General features: G+C 49.2%; 1 protein-coding gene across 1 annotated transcript; it reads right to left on the reverse strand.

The window, feature by feature from the left end:
- Window positions 1–1335: 1335 nt before the first annotated feature.
- CA12 (carbonic anhydrase 12) lies at window positions 1336–14297 on the reverse strand (the record flags this gene model as incomplete). The annotated part of the gene is made up of 11 exons (XM_083371462.1): window positions 1336–1429; window positions 2094–2178; window positions 2881–2907; window positions 7257–7383; window positions 7857–8014; window positions 8690–8753; window positions 9444–9539; window positions 10577–10719; window positions 11017–11196; window positions 12824–12844; window positions 14222–14297. The coding sequence occupies 11 exons, from the start codon at window positions 14295–14297 to the stop codon at window positions 1336–1338; spliced, it is 1071 nt and encodes a 356-aa protein (XP_083227588.1).
- Between the last annotated feature and the right edge of the window lie 476 nt (window positions 14298–14773).

Consider the following 14773-nt stretch of genomic DNA (forward strand, 5'->3'; position numbering starts at 1 on the left):
ATCCTGATTTCATCGGCTGCAGATCCCTGAGTTTGGGGTAATTCTGGAGAGTGTTGGAAGATGCTTATTCTGGAGGTGGCTGCAGTCAAGGATGTAGCTGTGTTAGAGAACTTTACCTCCGTTTCCTTTTCTCACTGAGATCCAAAATGTGGTCTCAAACCCGTTAGGTGACTATTTTGGTACCTTTAGCTAACAATTTTGATGTTAAAGTCTCTGTTGTGGTTTACGAGTGCTGGAGAGCTTGATGGATAGTTCAGAAAATACAAAGTGTAAATATAGCCTGGCCCTCAACCAGGAACAGAATTTCACTTGGTGTTTCTCAGTACATTTGTGTGTGAGAGAGAGACATAAACTCTAAAGCTCTTACCGGTAATAAAAATATTTATTGTATGACGATACATGAAATTGCACATTATCTATAAGAGACTTTCATCATAATAAGACTTCAAACCGGCAACTTCCCTATATGTCACTGTAGGAAACAAGGTGCTTGGAGCCCTCAAATAATGTTAGTTCCCCCTAATTTCAGAGTAGATAGTATCAGAGTGTTTCATTTGACCTTCGTTTTGCTCATTGACTACTTGGAGTAGCTGCCTTCAGCCTGGCACTGTTCTTAAAACCTGAGATGCTTGGTCTTCAATTCCAGAGATGCAAGTACAGCACACAGCCACAATTCGACATCACGGGATAAGCCCCATGTATTTCTTAGAAGTCATGCTTGATATAGCTTATTTTAGACTTAAATAGAAGAGATTAAACAGATGTAATTCCTGTTAAAATCAGTAGGACAACAAAGAGAACCGAACTACATATTTATGCCTCTAAGACAGGGGTCTCCAAACCTGGCAACTTTAAGACTTGTTGACTTCAACTCCCAGGATTCCTCAGCCAGCCACGCTGGGGAATGTTGAAGCCCACAATTCTTAAAGTTGTCAAATGTGCGGACCCCTGCTTTAAGACGTTAACACGAACACTTATCCTGGTGATCTATTCCTAATATCAGCAGTAATTATTTTATGGGAACAGGAAGGAAATTCATCTATTCAGTAGATAAACAGTAGCTTTTTTTGAGGCAGATTATTATTATTCATAAATATCACATTTACATGCTATAATGTTAAGCAAACCCCAGAACATCTCCTAGCAGTTATGTGATTTACTTGGAGGGAGATATTTTTAACGTCTGTCTCACAACGTCTGTACACAAGGGAGCAGAGCCCTGTTTGCACTCGAGGGACCCAGAGACCCAACTCGGCCAATAAACATGACAAGAGAGATAGCAACACTTGGCTCATCCAGCTGTTAAGAATATTTAAAGTTGAGCATTGCAGAGGTTTAAGCTTTGGAGATGTTCTCTTCCTCCTCCTCTTCCTCCTTGGTGACTGCGGGCTTGTAGATTACCCCTTTCTCTTCCTTGGCCCTCTGGAGGCTGGGAAGGAGAAGCCGGAGTTAGCCAACATTGAGAGGCAGTTATGTCCCAGGGCTCTTGTTCACTGAGCCGAGTGGCCGAAGGGCGGCACTCCAGAGGGCACAATAACAAGGAGATCAAAAGGGCTTATCTATTTTCGAGTGCAAGCACATGTAACATGTGAACTGTCATTCACACCAAAAAGCTCATGCTGAGTGGACTCCTCGGGCAGTTCTCTGCTGGAGGTGGGAATTGTCCCTTCTGGCACCCGATGCTTTCTCCTGCTTGGAAGAACAACCATCTGAGGAGTGTTCAACCCTGGGGCAACTTTAAGACCTTTGGACTTCAACTTCCCCAGGCTGGCTGGGGAAATCCAGGTGTTCAAGTCCACGAGTCTTAAAGCTGCCGTGTTTCGATACCCTTAATCTAAGCCCAGGGTGATACCGTTTTTGATGCCTCCCTGTCCTCGGTCTCCTCTGGAGCCTTGGCTGAAATGTGTCCACACAGCGAGCGATGGCACTGCTTTCGGACCCGGGGAAGGGGAGGAAGCCCAGGGGCTGCAGAAAGAGCGCTACTCCTGGGTATTCCAAGGACCCAAGGGGTCAGGTCTGCTCAGGGGGCAGAAAGGTGTTAGCAGGGGGGAGCCAGGAGTGCAGACAAAGAGGAGGTGGAGCAGAAGTCTTACCTCTTCCTTCGAATCAGCCAGAAGGCCACCACGGTGACAAAGACGATGCCAAGAATGCCGGCTAACACCACAAAGAGGACAAAACCTGAGGTGGGGTCAGGTGGTTGGAGGAAAACACTTATTAGTAAGTCTTGCCAATAGGAGAACCTTCCTCCTTGGACCAGGTGCCGTAATTGGCCCTGGAATTAAAACCCGAATGAGATAAGCAGCTTCCCTAGAGCGGTTCCCCGTGTACTTTTATCATGTGAAATAAAATGAAATAGCCGTGGAGAATTTGGAAATAAGAGCCTGGCTCCAAGGTTAAATAGTGGAATTGTGTGACTGATTTGCTCAGCTCTCTCGCTGTGGTAAGAAGGAGTGTGTGTGTGTGTGTGTGTGTGTGTGTGTGTGTGTGTGTGAGAGAGAGAGAGAGAGAGAGAGAGAGAGAGAGAGAGAGAGGTTTATGAGGACTGTGACTTGCATCTTTAGCAGTGTGCCAGGCCAGTTGTTTTTAGAAGGTGCAGTGAGGGTCAATCATATGTAAGAAGAAACCTTTGTAGTTTGTGAAGGTCTGGAACCAAAGACATGCTGCTGAAGCTTTTCCAATAGGTCTATTCTGAATTAGTAAGGTTAATATTACTTGCAGGGCAGGAGGTTATCTTGGAGAGGAGACAGGCAGGAGAAGGTCAAGAAGTCAGTTGAGTCCAGATGTTATCAGAGCAACGACAGTTGCAGATGGAAGAGATAGAAATCCCACTGAAGAACGGAGGAGGGCACTTTATGCCGAGCACTCTTGGGAAAAACATACCTGGGTTGTGTTCACCTGGAGCTGGATCTTGAGAAAAAGAAGAAGCAAAATGAGATGCAAAGTCACAATGGTGTCACTGAAATGACTATTGGACAAAGGCAACTGATTCTAAGGAGGATGACAATCTCCTGTCTCTGAATGGCAGGAAGGAAGAGTTTCACTCAGTGCCAATCCTGGGTGGCAGGAGAAGGAAGGGCAGCTGTTGACAAACTGGCAAAGCTAGAAGGGGAGGACAGCTGAGTCATCTTCTTGGCCCCCCAGCCAGGTTTCTCTTGTTTTCCTAGAAGAGTGTTTCTCAACCTTGAGAGCTTGAAGATGTTTCGACTTCAAGTTCCAGAATTCTGGCTGGGGAATTCTGGAACTTGAAGTCCACACATCTTCAAGCTCCCAAGTTTTAGGAACATTGACCTACAAAGACATCACCACTAGGATCTGTCCTTGTGGTTGGTGGGGCTTCCCAGGAAGGACCAGCCCAAGACCCTCGGCCACCCCTAAGCAGCCACTGACCTGGGTGGCCGAGGGTCTTGGGCAAGTCCTGGCTAGGAAGCCCCACCAACCACATGGGTAGACCCTGGTAGTGATGCCTTCATAGGTCAGTGTTTCTCAAACCAGCCTATGAGACTCCATGGCAGTCATCCTGCCTCACTGCCCGGTTTGCGGTATCCCTTACCGAAAAGGAAAGCCACAGCTCCGTCAACCGCGGAGCGTAAACCATATTTCCAAATTTCAGCCACTTATCATTTCCATTTAACCTCTGGGGCATAAAACTATTAGATCCGTTTGGATTCCCAACCCCCTGCATTTCTCCATTTCTTTCAGTCCTACTTATAGTCCTTCTGCCCCTTCTATATGCTCCAGTTCGAAGTGCCACCCTTGGCTGAGCTTACCCCATCTGTTGCCAATCCTTTTTTCTTTGGTTTTTCAAGCTAGTTCTTTTAGATTAAATAATCAGGTCTCCACAGTCGCTCATTAAGAACTGTCTTACGGCAAAGGCAGGGCGGAGAGGCACTGGGAAGCTTGTTAATGCCAGCATCTTCGGGGTTGGCTCTTGCCCAGTGCTTTTAAAGCAGAGAAGTGAGTTGCCAAGGCAAGCAGAAACCAGTTGGAGGCACAAAGAACTGGGCGCGCTGTGGGTGTTGTCCTGGCACCCAAAACCTCCCCTGGGTCTCGAGTTCCAGTGCTGGTTCTCACCTCCTGCCTGTCCTTGGAAAAGGGTGGACCAGAATCCAGATGCTGCCTGGCTTTCTTGGGGTGAAAACATCACCGCTGAATCATGCTGGACACGGTGCTGGAAAGTCACTCCAAGTCATGTTTAGCAGCATGGGAGGGAGGCGGCTTCAGTTGGATTCCAGTTGGGGGCAAAAGGTCAGTTTATTGGGGACGCACGTGAGTAAATAGAATGGACCCTTAAATAGGAGCCTTGCAGGCTGCTCTGTGGCGCCAGATGAAGCGCAGCTAGGCCTGGCCTACCGGCCTTGAAATCAAAGCTGAGAAGGAGGCGCCCTTCCTTAAGCTCTGGAGTGGCTCTGGAGTGGCTAGTTGGGAAGGGGAATCTCTTCCGGGAACTGCCAAATTGTCTGCCTGCCCTGCTTGGTACTCCCCGAGGCTCATCTGCCAGTCCTTTCCCCATGCAAAAATGTTCGGGCCAGGCCCCCCTGTTTTTCCCCAGAGCTCTGTGGTTGATTTGGACACGGATGAGAGCTTCTGCCCTGGGTTCAGGTTTGCCTGCCCAATAAACTGACATACAACAGCCTCTTCTCTTCCCCTCCTCCTCTCTCTCTCTTTCTGCCTTGCATGTGTGCTGGGTGTGTTTGTCTTAAGCAGGGCAATCTCAGGAGGAATCAAAGCTGATCAAAGCTGCCACCTTGGCTTTTCTCTCCCACACACCCAGCCCTGCTCTCTCAAGGCCCCCTCGTCTCCTCCTGGGTAAGCCCTGGCCTGCAGAACTGCCTCGGCAACATTTGGGCTGTGCAGCAGCTGCCTAATTCCACTTCAAAGTCTGTAAGGAGCATATAACACAACTAGGACAGCCAACAGTTCTCAGCCCAGGAAAGTTTTCATCACAGCCTCTGATGCTTAAAGGAAATACTCTGTACAAGGCTAAGCTTAGAGCAGAATTTATTGCAGTTTGTGAGCATTGCAAACATAGAAAAAAATAGAATAATCCGGGAGTCTGCTCCTCGGCTGTTCTGTCCCAAACCAGTCATTGCTTGTATAAACATCACTATATTTCTATATACAGATATATTCAAAGTTGTTTGAAGAAAAAATTAGCCATCTTTGTTGCTCTTTTGTTTTGTAAATTACAACTTCTTATGTACAACCCTAAGATTTCCAGTCTGTTTTGCCAACAAGCCTCTCTCAGGAGGGACCATAATTCACTTCTGACCCATGGCATGCCTGCGATACACAGGTTGGCTCACCGTACGTTGTAAGTCAAGAAAATCAGTGTTTCTCTACCTTGGTCACTCAAAGATGGGTGGACTTCAAGAATTCCCAAGTCCTGTAGAATTCTGGAAGTTGAAGTCCACCCATCTTAATGTGGCCAAGATTGAGAAAAACGGATCCAGGTGTACACTTAAAAAGGAGTAGCTCCATTCCCCCCAATCCTAGTCTGCTCAGCATCACTTGAAGATGACTGAAGTGGGGGCTATTTACATAGCCTTCCTGCCCCCCTCAAAAGAAACTACTCCATCACTGCTTATTCATAACTTTGCACAGGACTAGCTATCAGGACATTCCTACGTTTTCCTACTGTTTCCTCATGGCTGGTCTGGTGTTGTGTTGTGTTTTTTAACAAAGACCACTGTTGGGTCAGCCCTGCAACACCAAGTAAGAGGCTTGAGGCAGTGGCTGGAGCTTCCCATTCCCCCATGAGATGGCTAATTTTTGCACCCATGACGGTGGATTTGGGCAACCCAGCGTGATGAGCCTTTCCTGCTTTTTACGTGTCAAACTCAACCTCTTGCAGAGCTTCGTCTGATCCTTTGAACCTCCCCAGAAAGTGTCTCCCTGCAAGGCAAAGTTTTGATTTCTTTGAGACGCACAAGAGCTTGTCCCACTGCTGCTGCTGCTGCTGTGGACTAAGCACCCTTGGTGACCCCGGGCAGATGGGGCAGGTTGCAGGTCTAGAAAGAAATATCGTGCTAGATACAGCAACATAGGAGGGAAGAGGCTATCTCATTTATTATTTATTTATTTAAGACCTACTCCATTGTTTCTCAACCGTGTCAACTTTAAGATGTGTGGACTTCAATTCCCAGAATTCCCCAGCTGGCATGGGTGGCTGGCTGGGGAATTCTGGGAGTTGAAGTCCACACATCTTAAAGTTGACACAGTTGAGAAACACTGCTCTGATTGATCCAGAGAGCTGAGATGCATCCCTTGAACTATCTAGATGGGTGTGAATTTTGATCCTCTGGGAGCTCTTTGCTCTCAAGTGCCCCTCCTGAGTTACACTGAACAAAGACTTCGGTACCCATACTGAATTTTGCTCAGATGCTTAAATCCTCCAGGGCAGGTGTTCATAATTTAGTGCCCTCTGAAATAACATCTTGTTATAAAATCTTTACAGATTTCCTCCCCCCACACACTCTTTCTCACAACTCCTGCGTTATAACAGACCAGTGACTGGGACTGTTTTAAAAAGCAGCATTGAGGGGAAACAAATACAAATTTTTCCCTTATATTTAAATGAAATCTACCCAGTTTATGTGGGACCCACCAGCCCCAGAATTTCATTCCTAGCTTTATCAAATTTGGTAAAGAACCTCTGGAGACCAAAGACTGGGGGCCGTCTGGCTGTCAACCTTCCATCTGGACACCTTTAATTTTAAGGTTGCTCTAACCTCTTCGCTCATTTCCAAGTTCATCCAAAAGTATCTTGTGATTCTGTGCCAATGTTATTGTTTTGAAGCCGAAGTTGGAATCCGTATTTTTAGAGTAAGTCTACGGTATAATTAGCAGGCCTTGCAGACATAGCAGGGTGAACTATGCTTCACAGTCTCCCACTTGGCAGCCCCCAGGGTGCCAGGCTTACCCAGCTGGCCTGTAAACTAAGTCTCCATTATCTGGGTCATGGTTGTCCCAAAGGTGCTTTTTCCAAAATGCAACTGGACTTTCATGTTTTTTTCTTTGAAAACATTTCATTCTCATCCAAAGAGCTTCTACAGTTTTAACTGTAGAACTGTAAGAACTGAAGAAGCTTCTTGGGTGAGAAGCAAAATGTTTTCAAAGAAAAAAACCAAGAAAGTCCAGTTGCCTTTTGGAAAAAGCACCTTTGGGATGAGTCTAACCCAACTTGGTCTCTAGTTCATGTCAGCCTAAGCCGGATCGTGATAAATCTTCTTGGTAGGGAGGCAGTTTCTCTTGCCTACCTTGTCGGAAGGAGACAGAAACCATCCTCTCGTCAAATTCCTGAACTCTCCGGAAGTTGTCCACCATTTCAAGAGGGGCAGGGTCGTTCGACTCCGTGCAGTAGAGGGTGGTTTCCAGCGCCAGCAGCTGTGAGCAAAGCAGTCCATGGTTGGCTTTGGCATCTGCACACGGAGGAGAGCTACTTTCGGACAAATGAGTTTCCCCAGGTGAAATTTGCCATGGCTTACAGTGTGGGAAGGGCTTGGACCATTGACCGCAGTTAAAACAATTGTATGGAAAGGGTGTTTTTCTTAATTCTGCAAAAACTAGAGAGTTAAGAAGAATCTGAATTGGCCTGCTTCTTATGAAGATAATGGACTATGGAAAAGTATGGTAAAGTATACAAGTGGACGATATATTCATGCATTCGTTCATTGGCTCCTAGTTAGTTTAATTTTTTAGAAATTAAATCCTGAAAGGAAGAAACATCTGTTACAGGATCAGCATTTATCAGGGCCGAAGAAAACCTGGAAAGCACCAGAGGGAGTTATACTTTTCTTCAAGTTACCTGCAAAATCACTTCTGTTCCCAGAATGTATTTTGTGTTTTACGGAACTTGCCTGTTCTGCTGAAACTTCTACAGGTTTTCGGAAAACTGTCCAGAGGACACTTGGATAGCATGGAGGTGTGGTCAAAGATCCTTCGTAGCGGTAGTAGTCGTCCAATCTATCTGGGAGCAAATCTCGGACATTGAAACCGGGAACAACGGCATCCTGATCTGAAAGGAATCAGCCGCTTCATCAGCTGGACTCTAGCAGTTTGCACCTGTTTGTTCTGATTTTGGATGGAACATTTCCTAAATATTTATCTTGCCTTTTCTTTAAACTTTCAGATAATTCAACTATGTACTCAGCCAACTTATTCAGGGCTTTCTGCAGCCAGTCCTGGCAGCAGGGGGTTGCATCCAGCCAAAGAATCCAGATGTTTTGCTGTAAAGACCAAGGTCGGCCCGGCCAGTCCATGTGGCCGCCTGCTGAAAATCCCTATGTGGCTGAACCACACGGCTGATGTGCTGCTGTTGTCATCTGGACAAACACTGGAATTCAGGTTTTGTTTACTGTCACTTAGACAGAGAAAATAGGGATGGTGAGTCAGACAACCAGAGAGAGAGATATCTTAGAGGATGAAACGCTTGCAGAAAATATCCACAGCCTTGGTTGCAGCTTGCTTGTAAACAATTTAGTCTGTTCTGCCTCATTCTTGTATTTTGTAAGTCAGATTGGTAAATATGTGTGTGCGCATGTGTGTATACACACACACACACACACACTGCAACTGGTTACATTGCAAATCAATCTGACACCAAAAGCAAGGGATTAATCGCCCTTCTAGGCACCAAGTATCCTCTCTTGGTTGTTCAGGGCTCCCTTCTCAGTCGCAAATCCTTTCCTACCTTTGTACTTCACGTATTGGAAATGGCTGAAGATCTTTTCAAAGGATGGGTTGAATTCGCCCTCCTGCAACAAAATGGACAGGGGTCATTTCCTATCTGCTGCCTGGGACGTGCGGCCACCGGTGGGCCTCAGAGCAGAAAGGGGCCATCTAAACCGCAGGGCATAATCCCTGCAGGAAAAGCCTCTTGGCCATTTATACAGCGGAGAGTGGTGCAAATTCAGGGGCTCAGCAACTGATTGTGAAGTGACACAAGTGAAGCCGAATCCTTTTGATCTGGTCCAGTGCTTTGACACCTTCATTTGTTGAGCAAATGAACGGCTGATTTTGTGGGCAGCGATAATTTCATTGCAGGGCAAATATACCCTCCTGATTTTACATCCACTTTTAGGGAGTCCTCAGCTGCTCTTGCTAAAATAATAATCACATCTTGCGGTGTGTGATTTCTTTGCCTACACTCAAAAATTCTTAAGAGCGGCTCACCAAATCATTTGCAAAATAATCACTTTGGAAAAATAAGCCAAATGTTCTTAGCAAGTGAAACTGGCTGCAGGAGAGGTGGGTTTTTAAATGACTGCACCAGAGTAAAATCCTCTTGAAGTTGAACTGGTGGCTTCATGGATGCTTCTAGAGACAGACAAGGGTCCTTCCACAGGATGGGCCAGTTTTACCCACGGAAAGGATGCGCTTTGCACTATCCAGAGGTCCTGGCAGGAAGAGTCATCTAAACCCAGCAGGGAAGAAGCACGCCTTACCTCAATCAGGACTGCCAAGACTGCCAGCCCGCTGGGCTTGTCAACTGCTGATTTCAGATCTGGGTATCGGTCAGAGTTGTAATGGACAATATGCAGCTGCAAAGGGAGAATGAAATGGTCACCGGGATTTCTAAGGCTTACTTGTTAATAGCCGGGAGAACGGAATTCCCTTGGCTGAGCCCTGACTTTTGTCTTTGTTGATGACCTGAAATTGTGACTTCAGGGAATCTCAGGCCTTCCCTAGACTTATAATTAGCCCGAGACATGAAACAATGTTGTGGTTATGAATCGGAGGAATTGAGGACAATTCGTGGCTGGATCCACCCATTGTGTCGGGGTCTTACGGAGGCCATTCTCTGGGACACCCCTGAAAGCTGGGATGATGCAACCAGAGACACAGAACTGATGAGCTGATAAAGATGACTTCTCAGGCGAGAGAACGTGAGTCTGCGTCTCCCAGCTGTTCGTCTGGTAATTTTATCCCACGCAGCAAATGGAGGAGGAAAAGAAGGCTGCTGTTGAATTTGCTTATATGATTATTAGCTGTTTGCAAATGGGAAGTTTGTTGGAGGAAGGAACAAATCAGAAAAAGAGTAAGGATCAATGCAGGTTCTCGAAGGACGAAGGTTGGAGAAAGTCCCCATAATTTTGTGTTGGTCAAAGGGTGCTCAGGATGGCATGGATAGAAGAAGAGAAAGCAAAGGATAGGGAGCATGGGAGCATCTTGGTGCTCTCATGTGAGGAGGGCCAGAATGGAACCACATGGCAGTCTTTCTCAACCTGGGCAACGTGAAGATGGGTGGACTTCAACTCCCAGAATTGACCAGCCAGCAGAGTTTTGAGAGTTGAAGTCCACCATCTTCAAGTCGCCCAGGTTGAGAAATGCTGCCGTGTGGGCTCCCTCTCCTAGTCTGTGTCCCTTGACTTTTCACAAGTAAGGAAGGAAGCTGGGCATCATGGCAATCAAGCCCCAAGACATCTGGAGGGTGTGAGGATGAAGGCAGCAGCTGTTACCTCAGCCCAACAAGCCCCAGCAGCTCTTCCATTCAAGATGGAAACCATGAGGAGATCTCATGCGATGGCCGGCTGGATCCCACAGAAAGGGAAACCGCCAAAGGACAGGATTGTCTTACTTCAGCAGCAAAATGCCTCCCGCTGACCGTGTGCTCGGATCCTTCCTGCTTGTTCCGATTTCCCCAATGTAGGTGGAGCTGTGCTGCTGAGTACTGGAAGGAGAGACTCCGGATGCGCATGGCTGAAGAGAGGTTCATTCTTACTATGGAAGAAGAGAGGAGGGAGAAGGTGGAGTGGAAGCATTGCCGCATTAGGTGCCCAGGAGATACCCCAACTTTGGAGCATGCCAACGGTGGTCTTTCTTTAAGGCTCTAACTGGTTAAAAACAGGCTACCCCAGCTTTGCACCTCCAGATGTATGAACATCGATGCTGTGATCCCTAGCCAGCATGGCCTGTGAAGAACATCTGGAGGCCAAGGATGTGACTTGATTAGTCATGCTCATGGCTGTTCAGGTTCCCTCAGAATGTCCCTCCTCCATCCTTGTTTGCTGCTGTTACCTGAGTGCCCATTATTGGTCAAGGAGAACTTGACATCAGAAGAGACATTGTAGCCTTCCAGTTCTACTGGCGAAAGGGTGGAGTCATACTGGAGGATGTCATTGTGGAAGTCAATGGGAGACTGGAAGACTCCCCCACATAAGGGGTACTTCTTTGGCCACACCTTTTCTCCATCGGGACCTAGGACAGCGAGACCTCCAGATGGTCAAGTCAAGATATCATTCCGTGTCTGCTCCTTCCTTTAGGGGAGGCAAAGATGGGTCCCTCCCCCCACTCAGCCTCGACCCCTTGCCACAATAGGCCAGCAGGCACCTGGCTTCAAGCAGAGAAAGACCCCCCGCACTGACTAACTATCAGGTGCTTGAGAAGAAGTCAGGGGAAAGAATCAGGAACTTTCAGATCCCTGCTGAGCTAGTGAAGCTCTCAGCCTCACCCGCTACTTAGGGAGATGGTTGTCAGGATGAAACAGAAGGGTCAAGAAAAGCTCTGCCTAGTATCTGAGTTCTTTGGGCAAGAAAAAATCTGAGGAATAGTTTGTATCTTGTCTCATCAGCAGAGTTGCATATTCTGCACTTTCGGCTTTGATTCATCATTTAACTGGGAGATATCTAGTCATGCCATTTCCTGCACAAAACCTTTTTTTAAAAAAAAACGAAACTCCTTCTTTTAAGGCTACGTAGTTTCCTATGTGAGCAGCAGGGAAAGATGGACAGGCTTCAGATCTGACTTAGGAGTGACCTCCTTTTAACAGCCAGGAGCCCCTGCTGAACTTCAACTGGGGTCTCCTCAGGACAACCACGGACGGTATCTTCAGCTGCACCTGGGTCACAATGCTGCATTCAGATGGTATCCAGTGGGAGGAGCAGTGAGCAATCTGTCGGGTTGCCTAGGCTTAGACTGTTCGTCTCAAAGGTCTGCTTCATAGGCTGGGTACAGAAGGGGAGAGTGTGAATGCCTGCATGTGAAATCTGGGTTGGATGACGGAAGGTTTCTGGGCTAGGAGGGGAAGCACCTCCTTTCTCCAATGTGGCCCCCAAACTCTGTGCACATCCACGTCCAAGAGATGTCTGGGGCAGACTTCCTGCTCTGGTGGCCAAGCTGGAGGAGGTCTGAGTATCTTCCCTGTGGAGTCCTGAGAGGAGATGGGGATTGTGTTGGTTCCCCATATACTTGCACTCGGACTCCGAGGTGGTCTAGAGAAGCCCCAGGCTCCTACAGGCTCCATCCAGACCTGCTTTAATTCAAGTCTCCCCTGTCACCAGACAGCAGCACAGGTCATTAACCTGATGGATTTTACTGGCTGACTCACTCAACTGCTTCACCTGGTAGTGACCAACTCAGCCCTGCGTGGTAGCTTCACAGGATACAAAGACTGCCTTCTGTCAGACCTGGTGGTTGGGCTCACCCTCCATGCTCAACCATAAAACTGGGATAAGAAAAGATCTGGTCTCTTAACATGCAAGGTACAAACAGGTAACCCTAGGATGGCTTAACAGGGTATTCTCCTTCACCCAGTGTACTGAAACAACTGCTCAGTTCCCACAACACACTCAACCACAAGCCAGCCTAAAGCATCTTAGTGGTTTCCTGAAGTAATTACTGTGGGTTAGCTGGGCTCAATTATGAAGCCCTCCCCTCCCCCAGCATTTTATCCCATGATGGCAGGCTTATATAAATGAATGGGAGGTTTGTATAGATTGTGGCACCAAATATATTCTGCTATGAACTAAATTATACCTCCCTGGATCTAATCAGACTTGGAGCCACCAAATATGATTTAATCTAATCAATTAAAGTGGGTACTTACCAATGTAGGACCACTTTGATCCTGGAAGGAAAATAGAAGGGATATGAGTTTCAAGTTAAAGCAGCATTAAACCTATCCCATATACAAAACCAGAAGGGTAATAAAACCATGAGGGAAATATTTGCAACAGAGGTTTGTTGTTGTTGTTTTTTCTTGAAAACATTGTTTAGTGAATAATCCTGAGTTTGGCAATTAGATGGCCACCATCCTTTCAAAACCTGCCCACAGGCAGTCCCTAGATTTGTACGGGCAGAATTCTGGATTTCTGGAAAGTGTCAGCAGCCTCATTTCTGGAAATGTCCCCTTGGAGGAAGAGGTGGTAGGAGAAGCAGCACAACACAGACCCAAATATACGCTAAATAAACAGATCAGGTTGCTTCCATTCACTGAAATAAACATTTCCTGGAGCACCTTGGAGTCTTGTTCCCCTGCTCGCTCTCCCTCCCTCCCCCTCCCCCTCCCCGTAACCCTATCCCCCACAGCCCACCCAATTCTTCCCTTCACATCTCTCTTTGGAATCGGGACTTCCGACCCGCCTTTCACCAAGGGCAGACGAGGGGCTACTTCCACAGACCTCGCTGTTTCTTCCGGCCTCTCCTTGGGGGTCTGCTCAGAGGCCTGGCCAGGAACCTCTTGTGCGGGGGAGGCTCAAGGCTTCTCTTCCAGAAAGGTCTGGGAGGGAGACCCGGCAGGTGGTCTCTCCCCCCCCCTGCCTTCCCCCGTGTCTTGCTTCAGGACTCTCCCCTCTGCTAGAAAACGGGCTGGGGGTCGGGCAAGGACCCTGTCCTGAGTCCTTCCTGCCTGGCCACCTCCCGGCCCTCTGCCTGAAGGACGCCGTGACGCCCTCGGGGGCTCCTTGTGCCCTCTTGACCAAACTCGGCTTGGGGGCTTATTTCCAAACCAGCCCGAGTGCCCGGACCGAGCCTCTTCCTTTGCCCTGGGAGGGGAGGGGACCTCTTTGGCGCTGGCTGCTCCCTGAATGGGGGGCGAGAGGGCCAGAGAGGGGGAGGGTCTCCGCAGAGGAGGGTCTCAAGCCTTGCAGGGGGTCTCTCTCGAGAGCCCCGTCCCCGCCCCTCAGAGTTTTGCCTTGTCTTTCTCCGGCTTCCGTCTGGAAGCCTCGACGTCACCCTCCCCAGCGAGCCCTAAAAGGTTCCTGAAACCATCATCCGACACCAGCGCGACACAAGGCCGTGCGACGTTCTCGGGGCAAGCGGCGGTCCGGTCTCTCCCCCGGAGCGGGGCCGGGGCTGGCTCGGCGCCGAAGCCCCCCAGCGCCCGCAGCGCCCTTGCCGGGGATGCGGGGGAAACCGCCCCGGCCGGCGCGAGGAAGCAGCCCGGGCTGGGTTAGGGTGCCTGCCAGCCCCAGGAAGACCCCTCCCCGCCGAGGCCGGCGCTTACCGTTCAGCGGGGCCAGCCCGCCGAGCTGAGCGTGGAGCAGGAGGGCGAGCAGGGCGGCGGGCAGGGCGGCGGGCATCTCGGGCGTCGTGCGGCTCCTGCCTCCTCCTCGGCTGGCACCTGTGCGCTGCCCGGGCGGCGAGCCTCGCTCTGCCTGCCCGCCGCCCTCGCCCCGAGCCGTGATGTCAGCCGACGACCGGCCCCCGGGAGACGCCCCGCTGCTGCCCTCCCTCCTGCAGGGGCCGGACTCCCGAGCCCATCGCCCCCAGCCTCCTCTTCCTTCTCTTGCGGGCTTTTCCCCGACGGATCGCTTCGCTCCGCATTCCCAGCGATTGGCGAAACCCTGGAGCGTCAGGAGGGCAGCCGGAGGGCCCAGCGCCCGGGGCCTCCTCCCCCCACCTCCCTTCCTTTTGCGGCGCCCCCTTTTCCTGGGCGGAGAGTTGGGCCCTCGCACCACTTCAGGGCCAGTTGTATAGTCCCGCAGCCAACTCGATCCTGAGAAGATCAAGTCTCTCGGGAAGGGCAGCGCGGGTGGGGGGGTGGGGGTGCGCAGCA

Source organism: Vipera ursinii (genome assembly GCF_947247035.1).
Source record: "Vipera ursinii genome assembly, chromosome: 11".
Classification (NCBI taxonomy): Eukaryota; Metazoa; Chordata; class Lepidosauria; order Squamata; family Viperidae; genus Vipera; species Vipera ursinii.